The following is a 20,407-nucleotide window of genomic DNA, read 5'->3' on the forward strand; positions in this document are numbered from 1 at the left end:
ATTAACACACTCAATCTTTTATTTTATTTATTAATTTATGATACTTAAAAAAAACAAACTTATGAAAATTGCCTCCTAATCTCAGCATGACACCAAAAAAGGCATTAAAGGCCACAAAGACAGTTCATCCATACATACCAAATAAAAAGAAAAAAGAACACCTTATTTAAGTTATTTTTTTAACCCAAACCCTTTTTGGAAAATTCCATTTACAAACACATTGTACATATTCACTAAAAAAAATCATTGTACTATAATAGTGTTTTTACTCATTTATATATATAAAAAAAATACATAATTTTTTTATTGAGCGATAAATTTGAAAATAGGTAATAAAAAGAATTAGGTAAAATAATTAATCCAATATCTAAGGTTGCATAATAATGAGAGTAGGTCACATCACATGTTATCCTTTTTTGGAATATAATTAATTAAACAGTTAAAAAGAACATAAACAGAGCATTCATAATGATTAGTTACACATATCATAGACACACTTGCCTCTTAGGTTCTTTCTGTCAGAAAACAATAATTTATTAATTTATTAAAATTAATTCTATTATTTTTAACAATGGAAAAAAGAAAGAGACCATCTATGGACTCATAATTGTGTTCTTGTAAAAGAAAAATTGTTTAGGTTAATCTTCTATACATACATTTTTTTTTCCATTTATAATGTTTTTTTAAGTGTTTCTATTTATATAACTTCTTCTTCTTCTTTCTTTGTAAGGTGTTTTTATTTATAACTAAAAATATATGTTGGATGTACCTATCATAGGATTACTAGTGGCATATACTTACCTTAATTTTTATTTTTATTTTTGAGATAAGAGTTTTACCCTTAAATTTTAATATTTAATTTGTTCTGTTTATAATTTAGTCCTTTTCTATTTTATTTTTATATTTTTATATTTTAAATTAATTTTTATTATGTTTTAATTTTTATGATTATTCTCTCTTCTAATTTCTTCGCCTCTGCTGAACAAATTTTCCTAGCTATATGTTGGCATATTATTTTTTTTCATGAGGTATTATATTAATTGTAACTATATTTATATTTTTTTTACTTCTAAATTTAAAATTATTTATAGTGCCGATCAAAATTCATAATATTATAATTTATAATAGATTAATTTACGTCGTAAATACTTGAGTTAAACTCTCAATTGTAAATAAATACTTAAGTTTAATTTTTATCGATAATGATACTTAAGTTATATTTTTGAAACCTTTGTAGGTACATAACCCTCAAATGTCAAATGTCAAGTCATTATCCACGCGTTATTTTCTTATTGGTATATCTAAAACATTTTTTTAAAATAAAAATTTAATGACCTGGACCAATTAAGGATTACCACATAGTAATTTACTTAGAGCATTGCTATTGGACACCAGTGGTGCCCATCACCTTCCATAGCTGCTATCCTATGATTGGTTAGCGATATTCCCTAAAATTTATTTATATGGGACCCGCTATTTAATTACACTAAAAGATGGTGCTAGGCACCAATGGTGTCCTTTAACAATTCTCATTTACTTAACACTTAACAGTTAGGTACCTAAAAATTTAATGAATTGAACCAATTAAGAATTGTCACATGACAATTTACTTAACACTTAACAGTCAGGTAGTTACAAAAGTTCTATAATTAAAAATTTAGGTATTATTATTATCGTTAAAAATTAAACTTAAGTATTTATTTATGACTGAGAGTTAAATTTAAGTATTTATACCATAAATTATTCTTTATTATATGTATTTGAAGTAAATTAAAATTTGTTTTCTGAAAATTATTAAAGGTTTTTCAAAAATTTATCCTACACTATCATTAAATATTTTTTTTAAATAAAAAAAGAAAGGTGAGCCATTTAATTTGAGACACCATCTAATTAGAATGATACTACTACCACTCAAAAAAACAGTTGTAGTAGTTGTATAATTGTAAAGACAACCTAAAATTTTGTCTTTTTTATTAAAACCAAAAAAACCAACTAATCTCATTCTTTTATCTTATTATTTAATTTATTTTAATTAAATTATTAATTAACCAAAAATTAATATGCTACCGACGGTTTAAAGCTCCTTCTACACGTATACAAACTTGCTTTAACTCAATAAATATAATATATATTTTTTATATATTAATAAAAATATTCAATGGTTTTGTAAGCAAAGCAACCTAGTCATAATAAGTCATAGTTGAAATATTAAATTTAGTCACAATAATAATAATAATAATAATAATAATAATAATAATAATAATAATAATAATAATAATAATAATATATCTTCTTCTTATTATGATTATTATTATATATAAAAATATTGAATGGTCTCAACAACTACTTTTTTAGCTGTAATTTTGGTCACCAAAACAACTCACTACTTCACTTATAAATATTTAACATAATATTCACATTAATACTTTAAAATAACACTTTGATATAAAAATTGACTTTTTTATTTAAAAAAACTATCATAATTTAATTTAAAAAATTATGTATTAATAATTTAATATCATTGTTAATTTGATATATTATATAATTAAAAAAATATATATGTATTAAACTCTCTTTATTAACATTTAATAATAAAATAATTAAATATATATTATTAGGCTAAATTTGACACGTATTATATATTGTTGAGGTTTGAACACTTAAAATCAGTGTTACTGTCAGTTTTGACAGTTGGTAATATCTGTCCAACTAACTTAACTGTTTTTCAGTTAAGTTAGTTAGCCTAAACACCTATATATAATGCTGGAAGTGTTCTATTATTGATGATGAGTGAGAAAGACAAAATTCAGAGGGTTGAGAGAAGAAACAGAAAAGAGAGAAACAGAAACTGAGAGTTGTGAATCTTGTATCTCGATTGAGAATCTGTAAGGAGCTAGTCTCCATTGTTGCTTCAGGGTTTTAATCCCTGTTTTGTACCTCTGTTCAGAGTAATAATATTCATCATCCCAGCCATGTTTAAGGCTGCTTTCTCCCGTGGATTAAGCTCATGATCATCTTGATTATGTAGCCCAACCACGTAAGTTCTTTGTGTTCATTTAGTGTTTTCTGCAAGTTTGTTACTGGTTTAATTACTGGTTTATGATTGCTGGTTTATTGTTGTTTGCATTCCTGATCTTTGCTTGTTTAATTGGTGTTGTGTTGGTTCTTGTTGGGAGTTCAAGCCTCCACAAATTGGTATCAGAGCCGAGGTTAATCTCGGTTGTTCAAGAATCAAATCAGTTCCTCAAAGAACTCACCAAGAAGATCAAGAATGTCCAGCTCAAAGTTTGAAATTGACAAGTTCAATGGTACCAATGACTTTGGTCTATGGAGAATCAAAATGAAAGCACTGTTGGTACATCAAGGTATTTCAGAGGCCTTGAATCTAGAAGCTCTTGCAGCTATTGATGATAAGAAGAAGAAGTTCGAAATAGAAACTAAAGCACACAGTGCAATTTTACTCAGTTTGGGTGATGAAGTTTTAAGAGAAGTCTCAAGTGAGGAGAAAGCCTTGGGATTGTGGGAAAAGCTATCTGAGATTTACATGAAGAAATCCCTAGCCAACAAACTATATCTCAAGAAGAAACTGTACACTCTAAGAATGGATGAATCAAAGGAATTAAGAAAACATCTTGATGACTATAACAAGATTGTATTGGATCTGTGCAACATTGGGGTAAAGATTGATGATGAAGATCAAGCAATTATTTTGCTAAGTTCATTGCCTAAAAACTATGAACATTTTGTTGACACTATTCTGTATGGGAAAGACTCACTCACCATGACAGAAGTCAAAGCTGCCCTAAGTTCTAAAGAGATTCAAAGAAAGGATGACAACAAGATTGAATCAAATGGGGAAGGTTTATTCACCAGAGGCAGAAGCACAAAAAGAGAGTATAAAGGGAACAAGAATCATCATGGGAATGGAGGATACAAGGCAAGATCTGGTTCAAGAAATGCAGCGGGGAAACAATGCTACTATTGCAAAAAGGAAGGGCACTTTAGGGATGATTGTCTTGCTCTCAAAGCCAAATTGAAGAGAGAGCAAAACAAGAAAAGCAAGTTCAAGGGAGAAGCTGACCTAGCTGCTGATGGTTATGAGTCTGCTGATGTGCTTGTTGCATCAAGCATAAAGTCTGGTGAAGAATGGATACTAGACTCGGGTTGTTCATTTCACATGACACCAAATGACAAACTGTTCAACACACTGTCTAATGAACAAGGTGGAAGTGTCCTATTGGGAAACAACAAATCATGCAAGATTGAAGGAATTGGATCAGTACAAATGAAAATGCATGATGGTGAAATTAGAACTCTGCAACAAGTAAGGTATGTACCTGATCTAAAGAGAAACTTACTTTCAATTGGTGCTTTTGATAAAAATGGCTATACTGTTAAGATAGATGATGGCACACTGAAAGTTACTAGAGGATCACTTGTTGTTGCCAAAGGCAAACTCAAAAATGGAATTTATTTTCTTGATGGACACTCTGTTACTGGTTCTGCTGCACCAGTAATAGACAAATCACTGGTGAATAGTATAAAAATGTGGCATCTTAGGTTGGGACATGTAAGTGAAAGAGGATTGATGGAACTTGACAAACAAGGTGTATTCAAAGGTGGTCTAAAAGAAAAACTAGAATTCTGTGAATCTTGTGTGTTAGGGAAAAGTTGCAAAGTGAAATTCCCTAAAGGAATGCATACAACTACAGAAAAATTAAGCTACATACATTCAGACCTATGGGGCCCTTCTAAGATTCAAACATTAGGGGGTGCAAACTATTTCCTTAGTATCATTGATGATTACTCTAGGAAAGTCTGGGTGTTCTTGCTTAAAAATAAGAATCTAGCATTTGAAACCTTTGTAAATTGGAGAACAATGATTGAGAAACAAACAGGGTGTTACATTAAGGTTTTAAGGACTGATAATGGACTCGAATTTTGCTCAGAAGAGTTCAAAAGTTACTGTACAAAAGAAGGCATTAGAAGACACAACACAGTTGTCAAAAATCCACAACAAAATGGATTGGCTGAAAGGATGAATAGAACTCTTCTTGAAAGAGTAAGATGTATGTTGAATAGTGCTGGTCTGGAAAGAAAGTTTTGGGGAGAAGCACTAAAGACAGCCTGTTATTTAATCAACAGGTGTCCCTCAACAGCAATCAACTTCAAAACTCCACAAGAAATGTGGACTGGTCAAATTCCCAAGTATGAGCATCTAAAGGTATTTGGATGCACAGCCTATGCACACATTAGGCAAGACAAACTTCAACCTAGAGCTATCAAGTGTCTATTCCTAGGCTATCCTGATGGGATCAAGGGATACAAGCTATGGTGTCTTGAAAATGGTTTTAAGAAATGTATCATAAGTAGGGATGTTGTGTTTAGAGAGGATGAGATGGCCATGAAAACAACCTCAACACAGACTGAAACTGCTCCTGCTGCAGACACAAATTCAAGCAGTTTACAGCTTGAGGTGGAACCAGAAAATGATTCAGATCAGACACAAGGAATTCAGATTGAAGAAGAACAAGAGAGAACAGGAAATGACCAGGAGGATCTCAGCAACTATCAGTTGGCCAGAGACAGAGAAAGAAGAGAAACAAAACCACCTGATAGACTTGGATATGCAGAATTCATTGCTTTTGCACTTACTGTTGCTGATGAAATTGACAGCTCAGTACCTGCAAGTTTCTATGAAGCAGTGAATGGTAAGAATGGGAAGGCATGGTTACAAGCAATTCAAGAAGAAATGACCTCACTTAGAAAGAACAGAACTTGGATTGTGGTCAAGAAACCTGCTGGAAAGAGAGTTGTTGGCTGCAAGTGGATTTTCAGAGAAAAGGAAGGTGATTCTAATGATGGTTCAAAGAAATTTAAAGCTAGGTTAGTAGCTAAGGGTTTCACTCAACAAGAAGGGGTAGATTTCAATGAAATCTTCTCACCTGTTGTCAAGCAAGCCTCAATAAGAATGATACTGTCAAAGGCTGCTAAATTTGATCTTGAGGTGGATCAAATGGATGTAAGAACAGCCTTTCTACATGGAAATCTAGAAGAAGAGATCTATATGCAATTACCTGAGGGATTTGAAACCAAAGACAAAGATCAAGTCTGTCTCTTGAAGAAATCTCTATATGGCCTTAAACAAGCACCTAGACAATGGAACTTGAAATTCGATGAATACATGAGTAAGATTGGCTACTGTAAGAGCAACTATGATCCTTGTGTTTATTTTGCTAACAAAATCTATTTGCTTTTGTATGTTGATGATATACTGGTTGTTGGGAAGGAAAGGACAGAAATTGACAAGTTAAAACACCTGCTATGTGAAGAGTTCGAGATGAAGGATTTGGGAACAGCAAAGAGGATACTGGGAATTGATATAAAAAGAGAAAGACCTCACAAGATTACTCTATCTCAAAGCAATTACCTCAAGAAGGTTCTTGACAAGTTTGGAATGCAAGATTCCAAAGCTGTATCAACACCACTAGCACAGCATTTCAAGTTATCTGCTACTCAATCTCCAACAACTGATGCTGAAAGAAAACACATGAGCAGTGTTCCCTATGCTAGTTGTGTAGGAAGTCTAATGTACTCAATGGTGTGTACAAGACCAGATATTGCACATGCCATGAGTGTCACAAGCAGATATTTGGCAAATCCTGGAATGAAACATTGGTCTGCACTCAAGTGGACAATGAGATACATTAAAGGTACTCTGAACACTGGTTTGGTATTTGACAGTAAAAATCAAATACATGGTGATGTTACTGGCTATGTAGATTCAGATTATGCAGGGAACATTGATACTAGAAGATCATTAACTGGATATGTGTTCACTGTTTATGGAGGATGTGTTAGCTGGAAATCGAACTTACAAAAAGTGGTTGCTTTGTCATCCACTGAGGCTGAATATATGGCTGCTACAGAAGCCATCAAGGAAGCAATTTGGCTCAAGGGAATGTCATCTGAAATGGAAATAAACTCTGATGACATCACTGTTTTCTGTGATAATCAAAGTGCTCTGCATCTCATGAAAAATCCCATGTTTCATGAGAGATCAAAGCACATTGACATAAAACTACACTTCATTCGAGACATAATCAGCTCTAAGCAAGTTCAAGTCAAGAAGATTGGGACTGATGATAACCCTGCAGACATCTTCACAAAGAGTACCACGGGTGACAAGTTTAGACATTGTCTAAACTTACTAAGTGTAAACTAAAAGACATGTCTCATATTGGAGACAACCTATATTGGAATTAGAAAGCAGTCTACATTGTTCAATGGAAACTTCAGAGTTTTTCAAGTGATCAAACCAGGTGGAATTGTTGAGGTTTGAACACTTAAAATCAGTGTTACTGTCAGTTTTGACAGTTGGTAATATCTGTCCAACTAACTTAACTGTTTTTCAGTTAAGTTAGTTAGCCTAAACACCTATATATAATGCTGGAAGTGTTCTATTATTGATGATGAGTGAGAAAGACAAAATTCAGAGGGTTGAGAGAAGAAACAGAAAAGAGAGAAACAGAAACTGAGAGTTGTGAATCTTGTATCTCGATTGAGAATCTGTAAGGAGCTAGTCTCCATTGTTGCTTCAGGGTTTTAATCCCTGTTTTGTACCTCTGTTCAGAGTAATAATATTCATCATCCCAGCCATGTTTAAGGCTGCTTTCTCCCGTGGATTAAGCTCATGATCATCTTGATTATGTAGCCCAACCACGTAAGTTCTTTGTGTTCATTTAGTGTTTTCTGCAAGTTTGTTACTGGTTTAATTACTGGTTTATGATTGCTGGTTTATTGTTGTTTGCATTCCTGATCTTTGCTTGTTTAATTGGTGTTGTGTTGGTTCTTGTTGGGAGTTCAAGCCTCCACATATATAAATGTTAGAAAAAGGTTTGAATTTTTTCGCGAACGACTTATGTATTATTGTGCTTCTAAATTTTTCAGTTTGATCTTTTAGTCAAATTTTTTCACACGTGACAAACAACATGATGACATGACTACTTAGTCAGTTGCCACGTATCGTCAGTACTACATATATAATTAATTTAAAAAATAATTATTTTTTAATTTAATTTTACATAATTTTTTTAATCATTAATTATTTTTTAATTTAATAATTTTTTAAAAATACATAATTTTAATTTTTTTTAATTTTAAATTATACACATCAAACTAATTAAACAGCCATATCATCATTGAGTTAATTTTTTTTTAGCTCAACACACCAATAAAAGTAATTTTAAACTCTTTTATATGTAGTAATTAATAACAAAATATAACATTATATTTTTAATATATATATATAACATTATTGCATCACAAATTTTACACTCCACTCCAAAAGTTGATGATCTCATTTTTTTCGAGCATTTACCAGAATTTTCTTACTTCCTTTATTGAGATTACGTTTAGATTAGAATGACCAATCTTATCTTTTGTTTTTTATTATTATTTATTTATTTAGTGAAGTAAATATTTGTGACATTTTAGACCATATATTATGCCTTTTTCCATGTATCTCACAAGAAGAGTAACTATATAATAAAGTGTCATAAGTTACGTATTAAAAGAGAAAAAAAAAATTGAACCCTTTTTAGTCAATACACGCCTCTTTTTTAAAAATAAATAAATAAATAAATAAAAATTAAGTGACCTAAAAGATAGGTAGGTCCACCACCACATTTTCATTTCATTATTATTATTATTATTTTATTTTTCTAATTTTTTTAATCATATTTGAATGTAAATTATTGCTCCAAAAGGAGAATCAAAATTTTTAATCATTGTTGATAAGTGTTTTCAAAAAATAAAACAAAACATAATTTATATAGAATATGTTCTTAAATGGCTTAAAAAGTTATATTTAAAAAGAAAAAAAAAATAGAATATATGCTTGATAAAAATAAAGATAAAAGTAATTTTATTTTTATTCTTTGTGAAAGTTATAAAGCTCAAACTTTTACTACAACATAAGATAAAGATACCTTGCAAATTTCAAAACGAAAACTTTGTGTCATTGTAAAATTATGGATATATTTTATTTATTTATTTATTTATTTTTATAAAAAGTTAATGTTTAGGTTAAGGGTATTAAAATTTTCAAATTTAATTTTTTTTTTTTTACATATCTCATTATTACAACAAAAAATCATATATTATGTACACTCACTTATTATAATGCACTAAAAATAGATATTTAATAGGAAAAATGTTTTAAAAATACATATTTTTTTTTTAATATAGATAAAAAAAAAATCATATTTGAAGTGGAGTGAGAATAATGTCCTTTTGTTTTATTTAAGGGAAACATAAAGCAAATCATTTTTTATTTTGCAATACATAGATTTTAAATCCTAATAACATTCCCTTTCATCCATTTCAACATCAAAACATGACCAATTACATCACATATTATCTTCTTTTTTTAAAAAATAAATTTATATGTAAGTAATATTCCAACTCAAATAAAAAGTTCAGATTATTTCTCAAAAATAACAATAAATAGATCTTAAAATTTAATTTTCTTTTTTTTTTTTAAACAAAACTTAAAATACATTGTAAATACCAAAACATATATATAGATAAAAAAAACTAATTAGATTTTTTTTTTCTCTAAACTTTCACATATCCCTAAACTTTTTTAACCTTTAAAAATTATCTTGAACTATTAATTAAGGACATAATTTGATACATATAAAAATTTGAGGGTGAAAATCCTAATTAATTTAAAAAAAATACTAAAATAAGTTGTTTGAGATTTTTTTCCTTAATAACTTTTTATTTTTACCATAAAATTTGGTCAATTAGAGTGTAGCTACCTCCCCTGAAATTAATGACATAGGTAACACATGTTTTAATTTTTTAATCATTCCAAATAAAAAATAAAAAAAATCTAACATAACATAAAAAAACAATCAAAATTATCTTTTTTTTTAAAAAAAAAAAATTATCTTTTTTTAAGGAAAAAAAATTATCTTTTTTTTAAGGAAAAAAAAACTTAAAATTTAGAAAAAAAAAGCCAATAATAACATTAACCAAGTAATTAGTTTAAACTAATTAAGAAATAGTCTTAATAAGTTATAAGAAGTTGACTGGTTTAACCGAAATTCCAAAAGTTGCGGTGAGAAGGTTCCATTATATTATAGGCGGTGAAAAAGACAACAAAGGGCATTGCAATTCAATTCAAGCAAGAACCAGAACAAGGGCATTTTAGTAATTTCATCCCTTCACCCGGTGGAATCTATAATGGAGATGCTACCGTGTCCAAGTCATTCGCCAAAATTCAAATCACAGCTCACGAAATAGCGCCACGTGTCCAAGTCCATTCAAATCACAGCTCACAAAATCGCGCCACGTTGCCTCACGTGGTTACTTCTCTTTCCTATAACTTTTTTTCTTTTTTTAAAAAAAGAAATAAAATGATAAATAAAAAATGATTTTTTTATTTATCATTTTTTATTTATTTGTTTAATTTTTAGGATTTTTTTTAAATTTTTAATTATAAATATTCTTTCTTCTTCTTCGTCGTGTTCATTCATAAGACCCATAATTCTGATACCAATCGCTATAAATACTCCTCTGCTTCAATCTTTGGTTGTTGCGATCCGAGAAAACGGTTTTTTGATAACGACAACTTCTCAGAACTCGAAAGTTTGTATCTTTAATGGCGAAGAAGAGTATACTTGTTACTGGTGGAGCTGGCTACATCGGTAGTCATACTGTTCTTCAACTTTTGCTTGGTGGGTTTAATACTGTTGTTGTTGATAATCTTGATAACGCTTCTCAAATCGCTATTGAACGAGTCAAAGAACTCGCTGCTGATTTTGGCAAAAACCTTTCTTTTCATAAGGTAATTGGAATTTTTATTTGTATATAATATATATTGAATTAATTTTCGTATATGAATTGGGTTCCACAAAATTCAATGTTATTGATTTTTTTTTTTTTGGGAAGAATAAAAAATTAAAAATTAAAAATTTAGTCTTGTCAATTATATATTGGGTTAGTTTCTGTGATTGTGATTTGTGACCCTCTTTTATAGTTTGTTCATGTGATTTTGCTGACAATTTTGAATTTTTTACAACTGATTAAATACAATAATAAATGCCACTACCTTTGGTTTTTTGGGGGAATGTAATGTAATATGGCATTATGCTAAACTTTGCTCCATAAAACAATATTAAAATGTTGTTTTAAAGCATGGAATTAAGAACCCTTTTATATGTTTTTCAAGTGTCCCAAAATTGTTTCCTCTCTCTCTCTCTTTGTCTTTGTCTTTTTCTGGCTTTTCTTAAGTTTTGACTGTTTGTACTATGATTACTTCTCTCTTTTGTGATGATTGTGTTAGTACAACAAACCATTAAAAGTGTTAATTTTTAAAAAGAATAATTTTCTCTGTTTTCATCATTGTTTTTGTTGAATAAATATTTGTTTCCATTGGCAGATTGATCTCCGTGACAAACCAGCACTTGAGAAAATCTTTTCTGAAACAAAGTAAGGATCTATCTAATTATGTGAAAACCAGTTTTGTTTTGCTTTAATTTTTCTTATATAACATTCCTTTGAGTTGTCTCCATTTATGGTTGCAGATTTGATGCTGTTATACATTTTGCTGGATTGAAGGCAGTTGGTGAAAGTGTGAAAGAGCCATTGCGTTACTATAACAACAATTTAATTGGGACAATTTCTCTGTTGGAAGTTATGGCTGCCCATGGTTGCAAGAAGGTACTCATTTTAGAATGTTGACTTGAACAAGGTTTAGTTTTTGGAAATTTCTGTCATAATGAAAAATTTTATTGTTTTGCTTTATCTTTCTTTGGTACTTTTGTTAGTAGTTTTGGTTAGGGCCAGCAAATCAATTAAGAAAGTGTTCGTGTTGACACAGCTAACACTGACTCGTTAATGACATGTTTAAACGAAGTATGTTCATATATTCTTGTTTTAGTGAGAAATGGCTGATTTTGGAAGTTTGTTTCAGCTTGTCTTCTCCTCATCAGCAACAGTTTATGGTTGGCCAAAGGAGGTTCCATGCACAGAAGAGTTCCCCATTGGTGCAGTGAATCCATATGGACGAACTAAGGTAAGTAAAGTTGTGTCTTTTAAGCTGATTCTTGATTAATCATTCATAACAGTTTAGCTTAATCATATGTACTATGGTCTTGTTCCAGCTTTTTATTGAGGAAATCTGTCGTGACATATACCAATCAGATTCAGAATGGAAAATCATATTGCTAAGATATTTCAATCCTGTTGGAGCACACCCTAGTGGATATATCGGTGAAGATCCTCGCGGAATTCCAAACAACCTGATGCCATTCGTGCAGCAAGTTGCTGTTGGGAGGAGGCCAGCCTTGACAGTTTATGGGAATGATTACTGCACAAAAGATGGAACTGGGGTAAGTTTGCTGCTGCTTTTGTATGGTGAATTGGTCCAAATATTTTCTAAAGCTGTAGTTTGAATGTTGGCTATGCTTTTGCCATTCTATTTGGTTTCAAACTTGCTGATATCTGAAGTTGTATTCTCAATTGTATTTCTTTCTGCCACAAGTTTAGATTCAATGTTTTTTTTTTTTGTCTTAATAAAAGACATGTAAGTTCTTATAGTGGTATTTTGTATTTAGGTACGTGACTACATTCACGTTGTTGACTTAGCCGATGGGCACATTGCTGCATTGCAGAAACTCGACGATGCAAAAATAGGTATGAACTTTCTGGTTTCGAAAGGTATCTGCACATTTTGTCATAAATGTTATATCTTCACCTCTTATTTTTTTCTTTTTTCTGGCTCTTTGCACTATTAATCAGCTAATAAATTAGTGAAAGTACTGAGTTGTGATTCAGTATTAGAAAGTTGGCTATTGTACATCATTTTTTTGATTCAAGGGTGTTTTGTGCCAGGTTGTGAGGTGTACAATCTAGGAACGGGAAAAGGAACGTCGGTGTTGGAGATGGTTGCAGCATTTGAAAACGCGTCTGGGAAGGTTATACATCTCCCTTTTGCCCTATGAAACTATCTGTTAACAATAACTGAAGTAAATCTCCATACCAAAATTGAGAAATTTAAAAGATGCTTGTTTTGTAGTTAGTTTAGATTCCAAATAATCCCGTAATCCTTAACTTTAAATATAAGAGCATTGCTATTAGGTACCAGTAATAAGTAATGTGGTACTGGACCAAAACCGCACAAAAACCTGTATCACTTTCTCATGCTCGAAAATGCTATACTAAATATGTATCATAAAACTCATCTGTTGTAACTTGTAAGGATATTTTTGTCTGACAATCTTCATGTCAACTTGTACAGAAAATTCCTCTTGTGATAGCTGGAAGACGGCCTGGTGACGCCGAAGTAGTTTATGCATCGACAAAGAAGGCGGAAGCTGAATTGAACTGGAAGTAAGTGCTAATTCTGCTTTACTAAAGAAAATTCTTGTTGTTAAAGTTGGTAACATTGTTGATAAAGCTTCAAACTTTTGTTGCAGGGCGAAATTTGGTATCGTCGAAATGTGTCGGGATCAATGGAACTGGGCTAGCAAAAATCCTTACGGCTATGAATCACAAGAAAACAGCAACTGAGTAAAGAAAATGAAACAGAAGTTGATACTTGTAACCATATAATAAGCTCTCTCTATTTTTAAAAATCTATATATATATATAAATATAAATATATATTATTTAACTGGTATTTAATTTAGTGATAATATTGTCACCCGGTGTGTCCAGCTTTGGCCATTGTAGGAATACAGAGCTTTTGTTGGCAGACCCTGTGAAAGCTGATAGCCATTGAGGTGTATATCATTATATAGAATAAGAATTTATAATAATAATAATAGTAATAATTATAGTTAAATTTTAGTACCAATTCTTTCAACATTCTTTTGACTGGTTCAATTTTATAAAGTATTTTTCATGGAATTCATTGTGTCTTTGGTCTCATATTTATTATAGCTTATTAATTAAGGTTGACCATTATGATATGATAAGGCAGCAGATGCCTATTTTGAACACTTTGTGATTGGTTTATTTGAACTTGGTTACTTATAAAATGGAAATATACTGTGGAATTAATTATTCGTTAATTAAGATTTTTGCTTCTAACTTTTAATATGACCAAATTATGTTTATGAGTATTTTTTTCGAATTCAGGGTCATGATTTGGTAGAACATTAGAAAGTATGATTTAGTATATAAACAATCAAAATCAAATTAAACTGGACAAGTCTTTAATCCAACAATTTCAATAGTTCAGAAAGTTCATAATTTAGTCAAAAATTTAGGAGATAAAATTCTTAATTAGCTTTAATTATTAGGTGGAATTTGGTTTTTGGGGTGTTGTATTTTCTGTTGAAAACATAGAATAGGATAATAGGGTGCTATAAGGTCTATTTTGTGTCGAGCATGACTATAGATTATGGATATTTTTGAAACATACTTGTAATTTTTTTTAATTGGGATAATTACATAAGATATCATTTTTTGTAAAAAACTTACATTTTTACGTTTAAAGAATTTTTTTTTTTATATATATTTTTACGGTTTTTCATAAAAACAACACGAAAATAACAAGAAAACTACATAAAAGTAACATGAGAATAACATTTAAATAACATCAAAAATAAAAACAAAAAATAACATGCAAATAACAAAAAATCAACAACAAAATAACAAGATTACAACATAAAAAAATCGTATTTTCTGCAAATAAAATCAAAAAAATTGTAAAAATATTTAAAATTACATGAAACCGTATCTTACTAATTTTTGTGTATTTGTGAAAAAATCCGATGTCTTTTAGATTTAAAACTAATAGGAGCGGCCCAAATTAGAAGGGTTTGTCTATTAGGAAGGCCCAACATTTTAAAGCAATATCACATTTTTGTGTAGTGAAAATTACATGAAATATGGGATTTCATAACAAAGTTAGAAAAATATGGCATTTTTAGGTTTGCCACTCTTCTATGGTATTTTTTCACATTTAAAATTTTTTATGGTATTTGATATGCCATATTTTTATAAACTTATTATCCAATCCCATATTTTATGTTTTTGTTTTTAGCTTAATTAGTTTTATTTATTTTTTAATTTATTTTACACTTACATTTTAGAGTTTTTTTTTTATTTGAAAAATTTACACCAAATACTACATTTTTTTTTCAAACATTACATTTTTAATTTGACAAGAACATTTTACTTTTATACTTTTATTAATTTTTTTTTTTTTTTTTACTTATTGAAACTTCAAAAAGTTTTTTTTTTGTCTTTTTTATATATTTTTTAGTCAATTTTAGCTCTCTTTTTTCTTTTCAACTTTTAAATCAGTTGCAACTTTTTTTTTCTTTCTTTTGCTTATCTCTCTCTATTTTTATTTTCTAATTTCTCTTTGTGTCTCTTTTTTTTTTAATTTTTTTTTCTCAACCTAATTTTTTTTCTCTTAATATATATAATAAGTGTATATTTTTATATTTCATTTTTTTTACAAAAATTAAACTTGTTTTTTTATTTAAACTACTTTTTGTTTTTTGTTAAAAACTAATTATTCCATTAAAAACAGCAGAAAAAAAAACCAGTTTCATCAACATCATCCTGAAAAAAAAAAAACAATATAAAAAATCATAATCTAAAAAGAATCCAAACTTTAAAAACTAGTTTCATCAACATTGAAAGAAACTAATAATTTCATTTAAAGAATACAAAAAATAGTTTCATCAACAAGATAATGAAAAAAATTACAATCTAAAGACGATACAAACTTTAAAAACCAGTTTCATCAATATTAAAAGAAACGAATTATTTCATTAAAAGAGGCAAAAAAAAAAAAAAATAGTTTCATCAATAACATAATAAAAAATACACAATGCTTAATAACTAAACTTTTACAAATTAACGATACTAAATTTAAAAACCAGTTTCGAACATATAAATTTTATATCAATACCTAATAATCAAACTTTTAACTTCATTCTTTATTTTGGCATTTAATTTTTTATTTGCTTGCTCAAAAATTAGAGTTAATTTAAACATACAATATGCAACAAATATAACAAAGAGAATCATAAATTAAAATCAAAGAGAAAAAAAAAGAAACAAAGAAAATTAAAGAGACAAAAGTGCAATAAAAACCATAAAAGAATAACAAAAAAAAAAACAGTAGAATGTGAGAAACCAGTTAGTAAAACAACCAAAATAAAAACAAACAAATAAAAACCAGTTTCTTGAAATAAATTAATAAAAAATTGAATAAAACTCAATTATGAACAACAATAAAAAAAAATTAGTTATAAAAACTAGTTACTTAAAAAAACCAGTTATGAAAATAATAAAATAATATGTGTGTCAGAAACTGATTAATTAAAATAAAATAAAAAATTGTTGTTCAAATATCATACAATAATAAAACTGGTTTTATACAAACTAAAAAATATATAATAATATCATAAAAATTGAGCAACCCCATTACGTAACAGTTAAAACCTGTGAAACCAGTTTCGACATGTGAAACCAGTTTTGACGTTATAAAAAATCATAACAAAATACAAATGTTAATAATAAAGTTAATTGAAACCAGTTTCATCAGACAATCAAATAAAAACACACACACACACACAAATATACAAAAAAAAAAAAAATAATACTAATCACAAATATAATCAAAACAACACATAATGCCTACCAATAATTTAATAACAAAATATAAGTGTAAGTTTCCAACCTAGAAACAAAATAATAAAAAAGTAACTTGAAAAAAAATTCTAATTACATAATGAAACTATTTTTTTTTCTATTCTTTTAATGAAATTAATAGTTTCTTTAGATTATAATTTTTTATATTGTTTTTTCTTCAGGATGATGTTGATGAAACTGGTTTTTTTTTTCCTGCTGCTTTTAATGAAATAATTAGTTTTTAACAAAAAAACAAAGAAAACAAAATAGTAGTTTAAATAAAAAAAAACAAGTTTAATTTCTGTAAAAAAAATAATATCTATAGTTGAGATCATTTTTTTATTTATTTTAGTATTTTATTTTTTTTTAAAAAAGAAAAAATAAATAAAAAGAAACACAAATTTAAAGTTTTTTATGGCATTCCTCAAGACTTTTTCCCATATTTGTAAGTTTTTTAAAAAAATGCCATATTTAGTGTAATTAAGTTTTTATGCCATATATATCAAAACTTATCTTTATTTTCCCATATTTTTGTAAATAGCCCTTTTGTGTATTAGGGAGAAAGTTATTTGGGGTATATTGAAAAATACCTCTTTTATTCATCAATTAGTCAAAATCTACCTCTAATTTTATATTTAATTGAAATATACCTCTTTTTATATGTGTTGTACCCAAAATACTCTGACATAAGAGAGTCACATGGAGACTATATTGAGGTGACAGGGGTAAAATTGGTAAAGTGTTTTAAAAAATAAGTAAAAATGATAGGATTTAAAGAAAAAGGGTAAAAATAAAAGAGGACAATATAAAAAGGGTATAGAGTATAATTTTATTTTAAGTGTGGACAATAGAAGAATCTCTAATTATGAATAAACACTTAAATTTATACATAGTATTCACTATTGAAAAATAAGCAAAATTTCACCAAGGGTGAAAACACCGATATGACCCCCACCCAAATCATGACCCCTACCGATTCTCCATAGTCAAGTGTAGGGGTGTGCATAGATCGATCCAATCCAATGAGAACCGACCGCCAAACATTGGATATCCAATTGTGATCGGATTGGATTGGATATTATTTTTAAATATCTAATTGGATCGGATCGGATGGTGGATGGGGTGTCTAAAAATTCAATACATCCAACCTCCAATCGAACTAATTAGTATTTTCATTTAGTTGGGATGAGTAATTAGATTTTATATTGTAATACGTCAAATCTATATGTATATATGAAAATTAATATTAAAATTTTACTCTTTTTTTCTTAGATTGGATGGATCCATTCCAATCCAATAAATACTGGACCTAAAATATTGGATAGATCCGATCCGATCCAAAAAATACTAGATCTAAAATATTAGATAAACTCAAATTAAACCAATAAATATATATGAAATACATTCAATGGATAAAACCGATCGATTGGATGACCGGAATTAATTGGATCGGATCGGATGGTAAAATCTAACATTCAATATATGATTGGATCAGATCTGAATAGGCCTAAAAATATTGGATGTGATCCAATGAACACCCCTAGCCAAGTGCATGCCAAATTTTCCCTTCCTCACAAAAACAAAACTTTGAAGGCCCTTCTCCTTGCCCAAGTGTATTAGTGATATTGTTTCATGTGGTGTTAAAAAAAAAAAGAATATTAATAAATTTATAGCTTAAAATGTGAGAGTGTGTGTGTTTTTGTTTCTTTTATGTGAACTTATTTTTTTCTTTGACAGAGAGAAAAGGCTACAAAGAAATAATAAATTTATATAAGATGGGAAAATTCTACAATGTATTTTCTAAAAAAGATGCACTAATGACTTTAATGAACTTTTAAGCTGTTAAAAATTATCTCTGAACTATTTAAATTGTTAATTTTAAGAATTTCCGTTTAATTCTATTCATTTTTTTTAAGATGAAATAACAACTTCATTGAATTATTACCATTCTGAAATACAAGAGAGCTTTTAAATTAGCCCAAATATTATGCTCGAAAATGCTACGACCAAGGAAAAATCGAGAGTGCCTTACAACAACATGAGCAACTCGATTTGTTGATTGTCTAATGAAAAAGAGATTTACATTGTATAAAGAAGATAACAAAAATAGGCAATCTTGAATAACAAGTTCGAAAGTGGAGTTCATCTTTTGCTTACTACGAATACTTTGGACAGAGACCATGCTATCTGTCTCGATCTGTACATTCTGACATTTTTTGTTTTTCAGCCAACTGAGGGCTTCCTTGATACCAATGGCATCAATAGTTTCAGCAGAATAATCACCTCCTTGGTAACAAGTTTAAGCCTCAATTAACTTGCCTTGATTGTCACGAGCCACAATTCTAAAGCCGTATGAATTTTCTTGTGCAAAGGTCAGCGCCATCGCCCTTGTTCTCAGAGAACAAGGAAGATAGCCAAGTATTGTAATATCCTAAGATTATGAAATGGATTAGCAATCCCTAACTAGTTAATTGTGTATTATTGTGGAATTATATTATTATATAATATATTATATGCAAATTATTATGAAATATGACATGTTAAGATCATGTTGGTGAACCAGGGGCATTTTAGTAATTTTGACCCAAAAAGGGTAAAACGGTGAATTTAATTTAATACGTGCTTATGGACTATGTTATTATATAGTATGCATGTTTTGTCCTTTTTCAGGTATATTCTGACAAGTCGGTGCGGTATAATCACAACTGGGTATTCCGGGCCGAACTGGGTTCGGGGTCGAAATACAATTTTGGGATTATTTATTGGCATTTTAATTAAGTGCGTTTAATCTGAAATTTAATTGGGAATATTTATGTTGAAAATGACTATGTCATCCTTGGAAATGCTTTTATGTGTTATTTGGCCCTAGGGGGCGTTTTGGTAAATTAGCCTTTTGGATTAATTGCAACAAAGCGAAATTATTTTACATTTTAGAAAGAAAAATTCTGGGCTTTTTCCTCTGCCCTAGCCGAACCCCCTCTCCCTCTTTTTCTCCATATTTCCATTTTGCTAAGTGTTGGAAAATTCATCTTGAAAACTTGGATTTTTGGTTGGTTTTGTGCTTAGCTTGGTTTGGAGCTTGAGGTAGTTCTTAACCCATTTATTTGTTGAATTTCTTGCTGAAATTTATTGTTCAAAATCATGAAAATAGGGTATGATGTTCTTGGTATGCATGTATGATGATATTGGTGTAATCTTTACATCTTATGCGTGATTGAGTTAGAAATTGATGTAGGATGCTTGAGTAATGTTGTTGGGATGATTTTAGGGAATTCATAAGTGTTTTTAATCTGTTATGCAGCTCTAATTTTAGTGTTGTGTTTGAGTTTATGTTTTGGGATTTGAAGATTCAAGGTGTGAGTTTGAATATGTTGATATTGTGCTCAAGTTTGGAGCTTTGGTTTTATGTTGTTTGAATCTGAATTTCTATACATGTGGACTGTGATTTTGAGCTTTATAATTTGTGGTTTAACTCTCTATTGTGGTTGTTTAATTTTGTAAGAGGTTATAGTAGTCAGATCGTTTGAGCATCAACGGGACAAGGGATGCAATGAAAGAACTCTGAATTATCAAACAATCAAGGTGTTAACAAAGTGTCGTCGTCTGGGTGTTCCTAACACGAAAGGTCTGGCACAGGGAGGTCCTCCCAGGGAAGGGTCCCCACAAGGAGATCCTTGCAGGTCCCTTCTCATAGGGTTCTCTTTCCAAGGACCTTCTAGCAGAGGGTCCCCACAAGCCCCTC

At 29.5% G+C, this 20,407-nt stretch overlaps 1 protein-coding gene across 2 annotated transcripts; it reads left to right on the forward strand.

Moving 5' to 3' along the window:
• Nucleotides 1-10,513: 10,513 nt before the first annotated feature.
• LOC115717091 (UDP-glucose 4-epimerase GEPI48) lies at nucleotides 10,514-13,920 on the forward strand. Of its 2 annotated transcripts, none has more exons than XM_030646029.2 (9): nucleotides 10,514-10,855; nucleotides 11,450-11,499; nucleotides 11,595-11,730; nucleotides 11,984-12,085; nucleotides 12,174-12,401; nucleotides 12,627-12,705; nucleotides 12,904-12,986; nucleotides 13,310-13,401; nucleotides 13,488-13,920. In XM_030646029.2, the coding sequence occupies exons 1-9, from the start codon at nucleotides 10,670-10,672 to the stop codon at nucleotides 13,579-13,581; spliced, it is 1,050 nt and encodes a 349-aa protein (XP_030501889.2). In that variant the 5' UTR covers nucleotides 10,514-10,669; the 3' UTR covers nucleotides 13,582-13,920. The 2 variants fall into 2 exon arrangements, with proteins under 2 accessions (XP_030501889.2, XP_060972093.1); XM_061116110.1 differs by lacking the exon at nucleotides 10,514-10,855 and adding an exon at nucleotides 11,147-11,348.
• The last annotated feature ends 6,487 nt before the right edge of the window (nucleotides 13,921-20,407 follow it).

This window comes from Cannabis sativa, chromosome 5, assembly GCF_029168945.1.
Source record: "Cannabis sativa cultivar Pink pepper isolate KNU-18-1 chromosome 5, ASM2916894v1, whole genome shotgun sequence".
Classification (NCBI taxonomy): domain Eukaryota; kingdom Viridiplantae; phylum Streptophyta; class Magnoliopsida; order Rosales; family Cannabaceae; genus Cannabis; species Cannabis sativa.